Below are 15,883 nucleotides of genomic sequence, written 5' to 3' on the forward strand. Positions count from 1 at the left end.
ATTCCAGTTTTCCTACCTTGTTGTAGATGTAGCAGTTTGTAAACATGGTGTTGAAATCCTGGATACATTCTTGAGCGTTCCAGTAATAATTATTTTCCAAGCGTTTCTTTATTGTTCCCATGTCCATCGGAGTTTTAATTATTTTATAATAATCCTGGGGAAAAGGGAATTTAGGGATTTTGAGGGGTTTGGGTTGTGTGGGTTGTTCATGGATTGAGGAGAAGCTGGGTTTCTTCTAAAATGGGGATTTTTAATTGGAAAAAGAGGAAAATTTGGGAAATTTGAGCCCAAAGGCACCAAAATTGATCAAGTTCAACTTTGGGTTATCAGCTCCAAGCATTGGAGCATCAACTCCACCACTGGATCAACTCAACATGGGATCATCAACTCAACGTCAGACCATCAACATGGGACCATCAACTCAACCATTGGAGCATCAACTCAACCACTGGATCATCCAATCCAACCATGGGATCATCAACCCAACCACTGGATCAACTCAACATGGAATGATCAACCCAACCATTGGATCATCAACCCAACCATTGGAGCATCAACTCAACCACTGGATCATCCAATCCAACCATGGGATCATTCAACTCACACCCTGAGGTGGATTTGGGATCACCCTGAGCTCAACATCAGACCATCAACATGGGACCATCAACTCCACCACTGGATCAACTCAACACTGGATCATCAACCCAACCATTGGAGCATCAACTCATCCACTGGATCATCCAATCCAACCACTGGATCATCAACTCCACCACTGGATCATCCAATCCAACCATGGAATCATCAACTCAACCACTGGATCAACTCCAACCACTGGAGCATCAACCCAACCACTGGATTATCAACTCCACCACTGGATCATCAACTCAACCATTGGATCATCAACTCCACCACTGGATCATCAACTGAATCACTGGATCATCAACTCAACCATTGGATCATCAACTGAACCATTGGATCATCAACTCAATCATTGGACCAACTCAACATTGGATCATCAACTGAACATCAGGTCATCAACTCAGCTACTGGATCATCAACCACTGGATCATCCAATCCAACCATTAGATCATCAACTCAACATTGGATCATCAACTCAACATCAGATCATCAACTCAACCCCTGGATTATCCAATCCAACCCTTGGATCATCAACTCAACCACTGGATTATCAACTCTACCACTGGATCATCCAATCCAACCCTTGGATCATCCAATCCAACCACTGGATCATCAACTCCATCCACTGGATCATCAACTCAACCACTGGATCATGGAGTCCAACCACCTGATCAAGTCTAACTTTGGATCACTGAACCCAACTTTGGATCTTCAAATCCAATTTTAGATTATCCAAACCAACTTTGGATCCTCAAGTCCAACTCTGGATTATCCAACCCAGTTTTGGATCAAGTCCAACTCTTGGATCATCTCATCCAACCACCAATTCAAGTCCAACCACCAGCTCAACCCCGCCTGCCACGATTCCCAGAGAACCCCAACCTTCCCCAACTCCTGGAGAACCCCAACATTCCCTGACACCCAGAGAACCCCAACATTCCCCAGCTCCTGGAGAACCCCAACATTCCCTGACACCCAGAGAACCCCAACATTCCCCAACTCCTGGAGAACCCCAACATTCCCCAGTTCCTGGAGAGCCCCAACATTCCCAAAGAACCCCAACCATTCCCCAACTCCTGGAGAACCCCAACCTTCCCCAACTCCCGAAGAACCCCAACATTCCCCAACTCCTGGAGAACCCCAACATTCCCCAGTTCCTGGAGAGCCCCAACATTCCCAAAGAACCCCAACCATTCCCCAACTCCTGGAGAACCCCAACCTTCCCCAACTCCCGAAGAACCACAACATTCCCCAACTCCTGGAGAACCCCAACATTCCCAAAGAATCCCACCACTCCCCAACTCCTGGAGAGCCCCACCCTTCTCCAAACTCACCGGGAGGTTGAGCTTGACGGCGTCCACGGGCTGCTGGAAGGGCCACGCGAACTGATGCTTCCAGAGGGTCTTGAGGACCACCTTGAGCAGATACTGCAGCTGGTTGGTTTGGCGCTTGGGTTTGTTGGGATTGGACGTCTCCGGCGGCGGCGGATTGACCCCGATGCCGCCCCCGGGCTGGGCCTGGCCGGGCGCCGGCGCCGCCGACGGCTGCGTGGAGTCCAGCGCGTCCGGCAGCACCGGCAGGTTCCGCAGGCGCGTGCCGGGGCCGCTCTCGGCCGCCATGGCGTTGATGCCGTTGCATTCCTCACCGGAGACCCTGCGCGCGGGCGGGAGGGGCTTGAGCGAGGATCTGGGGGTTGGGACCACCCTGAGGTGGCACCAAGGGGGTTGGGATCATCCTGAGGTAGCACCAAGGGGGTTGGGACCTGCCTGAGGTGGATTTGGGATCTCCCTGGGGTGGCACCAAGGGGGCTGGGACCACCCTGAGGGATCTGAGGTGGCACCAAGGGGGTTGGGACCACCCTGAGGTGGATTTGGGATCACCCTGAGGAACATGAGGTGGCTTTGGGGGACTCAGATCACCCTGAGGGAGCAGAGGTGGATCTGGGGGGGTTGGGACCACCCTGAGGGAACTGAGGTGGCTTTGGGGCTTGGAATCATCCTGAGGTGGATTTGGGATCACCCTGAGGGACCTGAGGTGGCACCAAGGGGGTTGGGACCACCCTGAGGTGGCACCAAGGGGGTTGGGATCATCCTGAGGTGGATTTGGGACCACCCTGAGGTGGATTTGGGACCACCCTGAGGGACCTGAGGTGGCACCAAGGGGGTTGGGATCTCCCTGGGGTGGCACCAAGGGGCTTTGGACCACCCTGACAGACCCGAGATGGATTTGGGATCACCCTGAGGGACATGAGGTGCCACCAAGGGGTTTGGGACCACCCTGAGGTGGATTTGGGACCACCCTGAGGGACCTGAGGTGGCACCAAGGGGGTTGGGATCTCCCTGGGGTGGCACCAAGGGGCTTTGGACCACCCTGACAGACCCGAGATGGATTTGGGATCACCCTGAGGGACATGAGGTGCCACCAAGGGGTTTGGGACCACCCTGAGGTGGATTTGGGATCACCCTGAGCTGGCACCAAAGGGGCTGGGACCACCCTGAAATTGGTGGTGAAAAAAAGGCAGAAAATTGGAAAAAGGAGCAGAAATTTGGGGAAAAGGGGCACAAGTTTGGGGGAAAAACGACAGGAATTTGGGCAAAGGGGCAGAACTTTGGGAGAAGGGATTTTGGGATTTGCCAGGTACCTTGTAGGATACATTGCCATGGAATTTCTCCCGAAACCGCCGCGGAGTCAGAGCTCGCTCGGCTTCTCCATCGATCCCGGCCCGGCTCCGGGCACGGCCGCCTCCACACCCCGGCTCTGAGGGGGAAAAACCTCGGGAATGTTGGGAATTTCCACCCAAAATCCCGGAAATCCACCCTGGGTTTAGTGGGATACATAAAAATGGGGAGATTCCCATGGACAAATCAAATTTTGGCACCAAAATTTGAATTTTTCTGGGTTTTTTTCCTGTTTTTCCGGCTCCAAATCCCAGCTCTGAGGGGGAAAAAAACCTCAGGAATTTCCCCAAAATCCTGGAAATCCACCCTGGGTTTAGTGGGATCCACAAAAATGGGGAGATTTCCATGGGAAAATGAGATTTTGGCACCAAAATTTGGGGGTTTCCCATTTTTTCCCCCATTTTTTCCAGCCCCCAAACTCCAAAAAATTGGGACAACCCTACAGAAAAATGAGATTTTGGCACCAAAATTTGAGGTTTTCCCATTCTCCCCCCCAAACAATTGGGACAATCCTACAGAAAAATGAGATTTTGGCACCAAAATTTGAGGTTTTCCCATTCTCCCCCCCAAACAATTGGGACAATCCTACAGAAAAATGAGATTTTGGCACCAAAATTTGAGGTTTTCCCATTCTCCCCCCCAAACAATTGGGACAATCCTACAGAAAAATGAGATTTTGGCACCAAAATTTGGGGTTTTCCCATTCTCCCCCCCAAACAATTGGGACAATCCTACAGAAAAATGAGATTTAATTTTTCTGGGTTTTTTTCGCTTTTTTTCCCGTTTTTCCAGCCCCAAATCCGCATTCCCAGGAGGGATTTCTGCTCCACACCCTGATTCTAAGGGGGAAAAACCCTTGGGAATACTGGGAATTTCCCCCCAAAATCCTGGAAATCCACCTTGGCTTTATTGGGATTCCCAAAAATTGAGAGAATCCGATGAAAACTGAGATTTTGGTATAAAAATTTGGGTTTTTCCAGTTTTTCTCCAGCTCCAAATCTGCATTCCAAGGAAGGATTTCTACTCCAGACTCCGACTCTGAGAGGGAAAAACCCTCGGGAATGTTGGGAATTTCCACCCAAAATCCCGGAAATCCACCCTGGGTTTAGCGGGATCCACAAAAATGGGGAGATTCCCATGGACAATTTTTTCCCCATTTTTCCAGCCCCAAGGAGGGATTTCTGCTCCAGATGCCAAATCAATCCCGACTCCGAGGGGAAAAAAATTCAGGAATTTCCACCCAAAATCCCGGAAATCCACCCTGGGTTTAGTGGGATCCACAAAAATGGGGAGATTCCCATGGAAAAATCAAATTTTGACAACAAAATTTGGGGTTTTCCCAATAATTTTAGGAAAAGCCGAATTTACCGGAATTTTCCAGGTGCCCCTTCCAGCTGTGGCTCCCTCAGCCTCTGACCTTCATCTTCCACCTCACGCTGGGAAAAGCTCTGCAAAAAAAGGGGATTTCCATCAATTCCTGATTCCAGCCCCAAAATTCCTAACCCAGGCCTCAAAATTCCTGATTTCTGCCCAAAATTCCCAATTCTGGACTCGAAATTCCCAATTCCAGCCCCAAAATTCCACTTTTCAGCCTCAAAATTCTGATTTCTGACCCAAAAATTCTGAATTCCAGCTCCAAAATTCCCAATTCTGGCCTCAAAATTCCCAATTTCAGCCCCAAAATTCCAAATTCCGGCCCCAAAATCCTGAATTCCAGCCAAAATATTCCCATTTCCAACCTCAAAATCCCAATCCAGACCCAAAATTGGAAATTTAAACCCTAAAATTCTCAATTCCAGCCCCAAAACTCTGAATTTCAGCTCCAAAATTCCTAATTCTGGTCTCAAAATTCCCAATTCCAGCCAAAATATTCCCATTTCCAGCCTCAAAATTCCCAATTTTGGCCTCAAAATTCCCAATTCAAACGCCAAAATTCCCAATTCTGGCCCCAAAATTCTCAATTTCAGCCAAAAAATTCCCATTTCCAGCCCAAAATTCCAAATTCTGGCCTCAAAATTCCCAACTTCAGCTCCAAATTCCCAATTCCAGCCACAAAATTCCCAATCCAGGCCCAAAAATTCTGAATTCCAGCCCCAAAACTGCCAATTCCGTCCCTAAAATTCCCAGTTCTGGCCTCAAAATTCCCAATTTCACCCCCAAACCTCCAAATTCTGGCCTCAAAATTTTAAATTTCAGCCCCAAAATTCGCAATTCCAGCCCAAAATTCGCAATTCCAGCCCCAAAATTCTCAATTTCAGCCCAAAATTCCCAATTTCAGCCCCAAAATCTCCCCAAAAATGCCCCAAAAATGAGATTTAAACCCCCAGAAAATGAAGGAACCCCAAATCCCCCCAGGGTCAGCCCAACTGCACTCCTGAGCAATTAAAACTGAGCTTAATTAACATTTAGTGCTGGGTTTAAGTGGTTCAGAGCCTTACTCACTCTTTACTCAGAGCTTTGTCATTAAACCCGGGTTTAATTGGCTTTTAGGCTGGGTTTAAGTGACCCACAGCCTTACTCAGACCTCTGTCACCCCTGAGCAATTAAAACTGAGCTTAATTAACATTTAGTGCTGGGTTTAAGTGGTTCAGAGCCTTACTCAAATCTCTGTCACCCCTGACTAATTAAAACTGAGCTTAATTAACATTTTAGTGCTGGGTTTAAGTGGTTCAGAGCCTTACTCAAATCTCTGTCACCCTTGGAGGCCAAAAAATTCCAAATTCCAGCCCAAACCCAAGCCAGGGATGGCAAAAAAAGGAGAAAATTCCCCAAATCTGAATCCCAGAAATCCAAAATTCCCAAATTCCCCCAAATCCGGGAATTTTCCCTTGGAATTCTCCAAAATCTTCAGCAAATCCCAGAATTTGGGATGAAAATTCCCATTTTTCCTTCAGTTCCAGAGGCATTCCTAAAGGAAAATCCCAAATATTTCAATCCCAGGAAATTTGGGATAAAAATTCCCAGGTTTTCTACAATTTTAGAAGCACAGAATTCCCAGAAAATCCCAAATATTCTCATTCCAGGAAATTTGGGATAAAAATTCCAATTTTTCCTCCAGTTCCTTAAATAACCCCAAAACCTTGGGAATGATCCTCAAATTTTGGGATTAATCTTAAAACAAACTCCAAAAATTTGGGAAATTATCCTTCAATGACGCCAAAATTTTGGAAACTGATCCTTAAAAAAATCCAAATTTTGGGAACTGATCCTTAAATGACCCCAAAATTTGGGAATTGATCCTTAAATAATCCCAAAACTTTGGAAATTATCCTTAAATAATCCTCAAATTTAGGGAATTGATCCTTAAATGATCCCAAAACTTTGGGAATGATCCTTAAATGACCCCAAAATTTTAGGAATTACCCTTAAATAACCCCAAAATTTTGGGAATTATCCTTAAAGGACACCAAAATTTTGGGAATTATCCTTAAATAACCCCAAAATTTTGGGAATGATCTTTAAAAAACCCCAAAATTTGGAAACTGATCCTTAAGAAACCCAAAAATTTGGGAGTTGATTCTTAAAGGACCCCAAAACTTTGGGAATTATCCTTTAAAAACCCAAAAATTTGGGAACTGATCCTTAAATAATCCCAAAACTTTGGAAAGCGACCTTTAAATGACCCAAAAATTTTGCAAATTATCCTCAAATGACCCCAAAATTTTGGGAAATGATCCTTAAATAACCCCAAATTTTGGGAACTGAGGCTCAAAAGTCCCAAAACTTGCACAGAAAATCCCCAAACAGCCCCAAAATTCCACAAGTGATGCTCAAACATCCCCAGAATTTGGGAAATGAGGCTCAAAAATCCCAAAATTTTCACTAAAGCTCCTCCAACAGCTCCAAAACTTCAGGAACAAAACTGAAACCGCCCCAAAATTCAACAGGTGATGCTGAAACAGCCCCAAAACTTCAGGAAACAAAGCTCAAACCAGCCCAAAATTTGACAGATGAAGCTCAAAACCCCAAAACTTCGACAAAAGATCCTCAAACTACCCCAAAATCCCACCAGTGATGATCAAGCCACACCAAAATTTTGGGAAAAAATCCTCAAACAATCCCAAATTTTGGGAATTGACCCTTAAATAATCCCAAAACGTTGGGAAATTTTCCTCAAATAACCCCAAATTTTGGGAACTGATCCTCAAATAACCCCAGATTTTGAGAATTCATCCTCAAATAACCCCAAATTTTGGGAATGTTCCTCAAATAACCCCAGATTTTGGCAACTGATCCTCAAATAACCCCAAAATTTGAAAGATGAAGCTCAAAACCCCAGAACTTTGACAAAAAATCCCCAAACAGCCCCAAAATTCAACAAGTGATGCTCAAACCATCCCAAACTTTGGGAAAGGATCCCCAAATACCTCAAAACTTTGGGAAAAGATCCCAAAATCTCCCCAAACTTAGGGAAACTATCCCAAAATCACCCCCAAAACTCAGAAAATTACTCCAAAATCCCCCAAACTTTGGGAAATGATCCCCAAATCCCCCAAACTTTGGAACAGGATCCCCAAAACCATCCCAAACTTCATAAAATGATCCCCAAAATCCCCCAAACTTTGGGAAAGAATCCCAAAATGCCACAAAACTTTGTGGAATTATCCCCAAACCATTCTAAACTTTGGGGGAAAGTCTCCAAAATCTCCCAAAATTAAAGAAATGATCCCCCAAATCCCTCAAAACTTTGGGAAATGATTCCCAAAACTCTGAGAAATTATCCCAAAAATCCCCCCAAACTTTGGGGAACGACCCCCAAATCCCAAAAACATTGGGAAAAGATCCCCAAAACCCCCCCAAATTTCATAAAATGATCCCAAAAATCCCCCAAACTTTGGGAAAGGATCTCAAAATCCCGCAAACTTTAGGAAAAAATTCCCCAAAATCTCCCTCAAACTTTGGGAAAGGACCCCCAAATCCACCCAAACTTTGGGAAAGGATCCCAAAAACCCTCAAAACTTTGACAAATGATCCCAAAAATCCCCCGAACTTAGGGAACAATCCCAAAATCCCCCCCAAAATTCAGAAAATAACTCCAAAATCCCCCAAACTTTGGGAAAGGAACCCAAAATCCCCTGAACTTAGGGAACAATCCCAAAATCCCCCCCAAAATTCAGAAAATAACTCCAAAATCCCCCAAACTTTGGGAAAGGATCCCAAAATCCCCCAAACTTTAGGAAAAATTCCCCAAAATCTCCCCCAAACTTTGGGAAACGCTGCTCCAAACGCCAGAGCTCCCAAAATCCCAGCAGCAAACCCTGCCCCCAGCTCCTGCAGCCCCACCCCCGGCTCATTAAGGGCTAATTAGCAGCTAATTAGCCCCGGGTTCACCCAGCCCCAGGGATAACGGGGCTGTTCCCGGGAAAAGCCTGCCCAGGAGGGTTCGGGGTCATCCCAGGGAAATTTGGGGATTTTTGGGAGTTAAATCCAAGGGAAGGGTGGGGGGGGGAGGGACTGACACCCCAAAAATTCCCTCAGGTTGGAAATTCCCAGCCCAAAACTTTGGGAATTCCCTCAGGCTCCAAATTCCCATCCCAAAATATCCAGGAATTCCCTCAGGCTGGGAATTTCAACCCCAAAATATCCAGGGATTCCCTCAGGCTCCCAATTGCCAGCCCCAAAATTTTGGGAATTCCTTCAGGTTCCAAATTCCCATCCCAAGATACCGGGGAATATCCCCAGGATGCAAATTCCAACCTCAAAATCCCCAAGACACCCCCAGGCTCTCAATTCCCAGCCCAAGACTTCAGGAATTCCCTCAGGCTGAAAATTCCCATCCCAAAACATCCTGGAAATCCCTCAGGTTCCCAATTCCGACCCCAAAACCTTGGGAATTCCCTCAGGTTCCAAATTCCCATCCCTAAAACATCAGGAATTCCCTCAGGCTGGAAATTCCCAGCCCAAAACTTTGGGAATTCCCTCAGGTTCCAAATTCCCATCCCTAAATTCCCAGGAATTCCCTCGGGTTCCAAATTCCCATCCCTAAAACATCAGGAATTCCCTCAGGCTGGAAATTCAAACCCCAAAATCTTGGGAATTCCCTTAAGCTCCCAATTCCCATCCCTAAATCCTCAGGAATTCCCTCAGGCTGGAAATTTCCATCCCAAAATATCCCAGAACTCCCTCAGGCTGGAAATTTCCATCCCAAAATATCCCAGAACTCCCTCAGGCTGGAAATTCCAACCCCAAAACACCAGGAATTCCCTCAGGTTGGAAATTCCCATCCCTAAAACCTCGGGAATTCTCTCAGGCTGCAAATTCCCAGCCCAGAATCTTGGGAATTCCCTCAGGTTCCAATTTCCCAGCCCAAAACCTCAGGAATTCCCTCAGGTTCCAATTTCCCAGCCCAAAACCTGGGGAATTCCCTCAGGCTCCCAATTCCCATCCCAGAATCTTGGGAATTCCCTCAGGCTCCCAATTCCCACCCCAAAACCTCAGGAATACCCTCAGGCTGGGAATTCCCATCCCTAAGTTCCCAGCAATTCCCTCAGGTTCCAAATTCCCATCCCTAAAACCTCAGGAATTCCCTCAGGTTCCAAATTCCCATCCCTAAAACCTCAGGAATTCCCTCAGGTTCCAAATTCCCAGCCCAAAACCTCAGGAATTCCCTCAAGCTCCCAATTCCCACCCCAAAACCTCGGGAATTCCCTCAGGCTGGGAATTTCAACCCTAAAACCTCAGCAATTCCCTCAGGTTCCCAATTCCCAACCCTAAAACCTCAGGAATTCCCCCAGGTTCCAAATTCCCAGCCCAAAACCTCGGGAATTCCCTCAAACTCCCAATTCCCAGCCCAAAACCTCAGGAATTCCCTCAGGTTCCAATTTCCCAGCCCAAAACCTGGGGAATTGCCTCAGGCTCCCAATTCCCAACCCTAAAAAATTGGGAATTGCCTCAGGTTCCCAATTCCCAGCCAAAAAAAATCCAGGAATTCCCTCAAGCTCCCAATTCCCATCCCTAAAACCTCAGCAATTCCCTCAGGCTGGAAATTAATTCCCATCCCAAAATATCCAGGAATTCCCTCAGGTTCTAAATTCCCATCCCAAAAAAACCCTGGGAATTCCCTCAGGCTCCCAATTCCCATCCCCAAAATTTCGGGAATTCCTTTAGATTCCAAATTCCCACCCCAAAACCTCAGGAATTCCCACAAAGCTCTAAATTCCCATCCCAAAAAAAAACAGGGAATACCCCCAGGCTCCAAATTCCAACCCCAAAATCCCAAAGACACCCCCAAGCTCCCAATTCCCAGCCCAAAACCACCAGGAATTCCCTCAGTGTCCCTTTCCCATCCCAAATAAAACCCAGGAATTCCCTCAGCATTCCATTCCCATCCCAAAAATTCCAGGAATTCCCTCAGTGTTTCATTCCCATCCCAAAAAAAAAAACCCAAAAACTAGGAATTCCCTCCACATTCCATTCCCATCCCAGAAAACTCAGCAATTCCTTCAGTGTTCCATTCCCACCCCAAAACAACCAGGAACTCCCTCAGGAATTCCTTCCCAACCCCAAAAAAATCCAGGAATTCCCTCAGTGTTCCATTCCCATCCTAAAACATCCAGGAATTCCTTCATATTCCCAATTCCTATCAAAAAAAACCCTGGAATTCCCTCAGTGTCCACTCCTCATCCCCAAAACATCCACAATTCCTTCAGTGTTCCATTCCCATCCCAAAAAAACAGGAATTCCCTCAGGGTTCCCTTCCCAACACCAAAAAAGAAAAAATCCAGGAATTCCCTCAGTGCCCCACTGCCACCCTATAGAAACAGGAATTCCCTCAGGCTCCCAATTCTCACCCCAAAAAAACTGGGAATACTTTCAGGGACTCCCCATTAGCCCAAAATATCCAGGAATCCCCTCAGTGTCCAATTTCCACCCCAAAACATTCCAGGAATTCCCTCAGCATCCTATTGCCACGCCAAAAAATCCAGGAATTCCCTCAGCATCCTATTGCCATGCCAAAAAATCCAGGAATCCCCTCAGTGTTCACTCCTCATCCCAAAACTTCCAGGAATTCCCTCAGTATTCCATTTCCGTCTCAAAAATGCCCTCAGTGCCCCATCCCCATCCCAAAAAACCCAGGAATTCTTTCAGTATTCCATTCCCATCCCAAAAATCCCCTCAGTGATCACTCCTCATCCCAAAACAGCCAGGAATCCCCTCAGTGTCCACTGCTCATCCCAAAAATCCCAGGAATTCCCTCAGTGTTCCATTCCCATCCTAAAACATCCAGGAATTCCTTCATATTCCCAATTCCTATTAAAAAAAAAAAAAAAACAACCTGGAATTCCCTCAGTGTCCACTCCTCATCCCCAAAACATCCAGAATTCCCTCAGTGTTCCATTCCCATCCCAAAAATCCTGGCAATTCCCTCAGTGCCCCATTCCCATCTCAAACCATCCAGGAATTCCCTCAGCATTCCATTCCCATCCCAAAAACCCTGGGAACACTTTCAGGGACACCCTGTCAGCCCAAAACATCCAGGAATTCCCTCAGTGCTCCTTTCCCATCCCAAAAAAAAAAAGGGAATTCCCTCAGTGCTCCCTTCCCATCCCAAACCATCCAGGAATCCCCTCAGTGTCCACTCCTCATCCCAAAAAAAAACAGGAATCCCCTCAGTGTCCACTCCTCATCCCAAAAATCCCAGAAATTCCCTCAGTGTCCCTTCTCCTCCCAAAAATCCTGGCAATTCCCTCAGTGCCCCATTCCCATCCCAAAACACCCAGGAATTCCTCCATATTCCCAAAAAAAGCTGGAATTCTCTCAAGTGTCTACTTCCCATCCTACAAAACCTGGAATTCCCTCAGTGTTCCATTCCCACCCAAAATATCCAGGAATTCCCTCAGTGTTCACTCATCATCCCAAAGAAACCAGGAATTCTCTCGGTGTTCCCTCCTCATTCAAAAAAAAAAAAAAAAAAAACACCTTGGGAATTCCCTCCTCATCCCAAAACATCCAGGAATTCCCTCAGTGTCCCCTTCCCATCCCAAAAAAAAAACCCAAGAATTCTCTCAGTATTTCATTCCCATCCCAAAAATCCACTCCTCATCCCAAAAATCCCAGGAATTCTCTCAGTGTTCCATTCCCATCCCAAACCATCCAGGAATTCTCTCAGTGTCCCATTCCCATCCCAAAAAAAACTAGGAATTCCTTCAGTGTCCCGTTCTCCTTCCAAAAATCCTGGCAATTCCCTCAGTGCCCCATTCCCATCCCAAAACATCCAGAAATTCCCTCAGTGCCCCATATCCGTTCTCTCAGTACCCCATTCCCATCCCCAAAAAAACTAGGAATTCTCTCAGTGTCCCATTCCCATCCCAAAACATCCAGAAATTCCCTCAGTGCCCCATATCCATCCCAAAAAAACCAGGAATTCCCTCAGTGATTCATCATCCCCATCCCAAAACATCCAAGAATTCCCTCAGTGTCCCCTTCCCATCCCATAAAACCCAGGAATTCCCTCAGTGTCCCATTCCCATTCCAAAACAATCAGGAATTCCTTCAGGGTCCCGTTCTCCTCCCAAAAATCCTGGCAATTCCCTCAGTGTTCACTCCTCATCCCAAAACAACCAGGAATTCTCTCAGTGCCCTTTCCAACTTCAAAATATCCAGGAATTCCCTCAGTGCCCCATTCCCATCCCAAAAAAACTGTGATTTCCCTCAGTGCTCCAGTCCCATCCCAAAACATCCAGGAATCCCTTCATTTTCCCAATTCGTGTCAAAAAAACCCTGGAATTCTCTCAGGGTCTACTTCCCATCCTATAAAACCAGGAAATTCCCTCAATGTCCCATCCCCATCCCAAAAAATCCAGCAAATCACTCAGTGTCCACTCTTCATCCCAAAACATCCAGGAATTCCCTCAGTGCCCCATTCCCATGCCAAAATATCCAGGAATTCCCTCAGAGCCCCATTCCCATCCCAAAACATCCAGGAATTCCCTCAGTGCCCCATTCCCATCCCAAAAAAACCTAGGAATTCCCTCAGTGCCCCATTCCCATCCCAAAAAAACCTAGGATTTCCCTCAGTGCCCCATTCCCATCCCAAAAAAACCTAGGATTTCCCTCAGTGCCCCATTCCCATCCCAAAAAAACCTAGGATTTCCCTCAGTGCCCCATTCCCATCCCAAAAAAACCTAGGATTTCCCTCAGTGCCCCATTCCCATCCCAAAAAAACCTAGGATTTCCCTCAGTGCCCCATTCCCATCCCAAAACATCCAGAAATTCCCTCAGTGCCCCATATCCATCCCAAAAAAACCAGGAATTCCCTCAGTGATTCATCATCCCCATCCCAAAACATCCAAGAATTCCCTCAGTGTCCCCTTCCCATCCCATAAAACCCAGGAATTCCCTCAGTGTCCCATTCCCATTCCAAAACAATCAGGAATTCCTTCAGGGTCCCGTTCTCCTCCCAAAAATCCTGGCAATTCCCTCAGTGTTCACTCCTCATCCCAAAACAACCAGGAATTCTCTCAGTGCCCTTTCCAACCTCAAAATATCCAGGAATCCCCTCAGTATCCCATTCCCATCCCAAAAAAACTGTGATTTCCCTCAGTGCTCCAGTCCCATCCCAAAACATCCAGGAATCCCTTCATTTTCCCAATTCGTGTCAAAAAAACCCTGGAATTCTCTCAGGGTCTACTTCCCATCCTATAAAACCAGGAAATTCCCTCAATGTCCCATCCCCATCCCAAAAAATCCAGCAAATCACTCAGTGTCCACTCTTCATCCCAAAACATCCAGGAATTCCCTCAGTGCCCCATTCCCATGCCAAAATATCCAGGAATTCCCTCAGAGCCCCATTCCCATCCCAAAACATCCAGGAATTCCCTCAGTGCCCCATTCCCATCCCAAAATATCCAGGAATTCCCTCAGCATTCCATTCCCATCCCAAAAACTCCAGGATTTCCCTCAGTGCCCCACTCCCATCCCAAAACACTCAGGAATACTTTCAAGCACTCCTGTCACCACAAAACATCCAGGAATTCCCTCAGAGCCCCATTCCCATCCCAAAATATCCAGGATTTCCCTCAGTGCTCCATTCCCATCCTATAAAACCTAGGAATTTCCTCAGCGTTCCCTCCTCGTTCCCAAAAATACCACGAATTTCCTCAGTGTTCGCTCCTCATCCCAAATAAACCGTGAATTCCCTCAGAGCTCACTCTTCATCCCAAACTCCCGGTGTCGCCCCTCAGACTCGCGGTGTCCCCCCCGCGCTCCCCTCAGGATCTGCCCCGCTCCCCGCGCCGAGCGCTCCGACGTCACCGTTCGCCAAAAACCGCCCCACACCTCGGCAATTCGGCAAAAACCGCACCGGGAAAGCTCCAAAGCGTCCCGGGAGAGGCCGCGGCGCCGGGCCCGCTGAGGCCCCGCGGTCCCGGGCCGCCCTCGGCGCGTCCTCCCCTCACGGAGCGGGCGGGGGCGGCCCCGCGGGGCGGGAGCGGCCTGGGCCTAACGGGGGCGGGCTGGGCCTAACGGGGGCGGGCTGCCTCGGCCGCAGGGGTCCCGGGTGACACCGGGGGGGGGTTGGGGACAGTTTGGGGGGTCCCGAGACACTTTGGGGAGATTTTGGGGGGTCCCGGGTGACACCAGGGAGGTTCGGGGACTTTCTGGGGGTCCTTGGGGACATTTGAGGGGTCCTGGGACATTTTTTTGGGGGGTCCTGGAGAACTTTGGGGACAATTTGGGGATTTTAGGGACATTTTGGGGGTCCCAGGGACATTTTGGGGGGATTTTGGGGACCCCCCCCCCCCCAGGAAATTCCAATTCCAGAGAAATTTGGGATCAATTTGAAGAAAAACCTCCCCAAAATTCCCTTTTTTTTTTTTTCTTTATTTTTTTTTAAATTCCCATCGATTTTTGGGGTGAAAAAAGGGAATTTTGGTTCAACCCAAAATCAGGGATTTATTCCAAATTTATTCCAAATTTATTCAAAAAATCGGCTCTGAATCCCAAAGAATTCCTGGGGTTTTTTAGGGAATTTTTAAGGAAAAAGAAAGGATCAAAAGCACGGGGGTGGAGCCTCAAATTTTGCTGGAAAAAGGAAATTTTTGGGGAAAAAATCAAGAATTTCTCCCCAAAAAATCCCCTTTGGAACGAGATCATTCCTTAAAAATCCCATTCCAGCCCCAAATCCCACGAAAAAAAGGAAAATTAAAGGGAAAAATTCCAATTTTTTTGGAAAAATCTTCACTAAAATTGAGGAATTTTGGGAAAAAAAAAAAAGAAATCTTCAGGAATTTTTCCAAACTTCCAATTTTTTATTTTTCCCATTTTTTGGGATTTTTTTTTTTTCCCTGAAAATTGCCCCAAATCCCAGCAGAGAATTCCTCAGGGATGAGAAAATTCAGGAATTTCTCCTTTTTTGTGGCTTCTTCATCCTGGAAAGGGAAAAAAATAAATAAAATCAGGGATGGGGAAAAAATGGAATTTTAAGGAATTTTCCAGGAATTCTCCCCAAAATTCCAATTCCAGGGTGGAAAAATCCCGATTTCCTGGGTGGAATTCTCACCTTCTCCTCAGGGCTCTTCCCAGCTTTCCTCCTCTTCCTTCCCCAGGGGTTTTTCCTCTTTTTCCGG

The 15,883-nt window shown here is 46.9% G+C and overlaps 1 protein-coding gene across 1 annotated transcript in view; it reads right to left on the reverse strand.

Moving 5' to 3' along the window:
- BRD4 (bromodomain containing 4) overlaps positions 1–14,751 on the reverse strand; it is a 44,611-nt gene extending 29,860 nt beyond the window's left edge. Inside the window, exons 1-5 of the mRNA XM_041478329.1 lie at positions 14,595–14,751; positions 4,686–4,765; positions 3,281–3,396; positions 1,974–2,292; positions 17–154 (exon numbers count right to left, since the gene is read on the reverse strand). Coding sequence (XP_041334263.1) covers positions 17–154; positions 1,974–2,292; positions 3,281–3,300 — 477 coding nt within the window. The 5' untranslated portion in view covers positions 3,301–3,396; positions 4,686–4,765; positions 14,595–14,751. The remainder of the gene's footprint in view (positions 1–16; positions 155–1,973; positions 2,293–3,280; positions 3,397–4,685; positions 4,766–14,594) is intronic.
- Between the last annotated feature and the right edge of the window lie 1,132 nt (positions 14,752–15,883).

The sequence above is a fragment of the Pyrgilauda ruficollis genome, unplaced genomic scaffold (assembly GCF_017590135.1).
Source record: "Pyrgilauda ruficollis isolate IOZ18807 unplaced genomic scaffold, ASM1759013v1 scaffold441, whole genome shotgun sequence".
NCBI classification, from domain to species: Eukaryota; Metazoa; Chordata; class Aves; order Passeriformes; family Passeridae; genus Pyrgilauda; species Pyrgilauda ruficollis.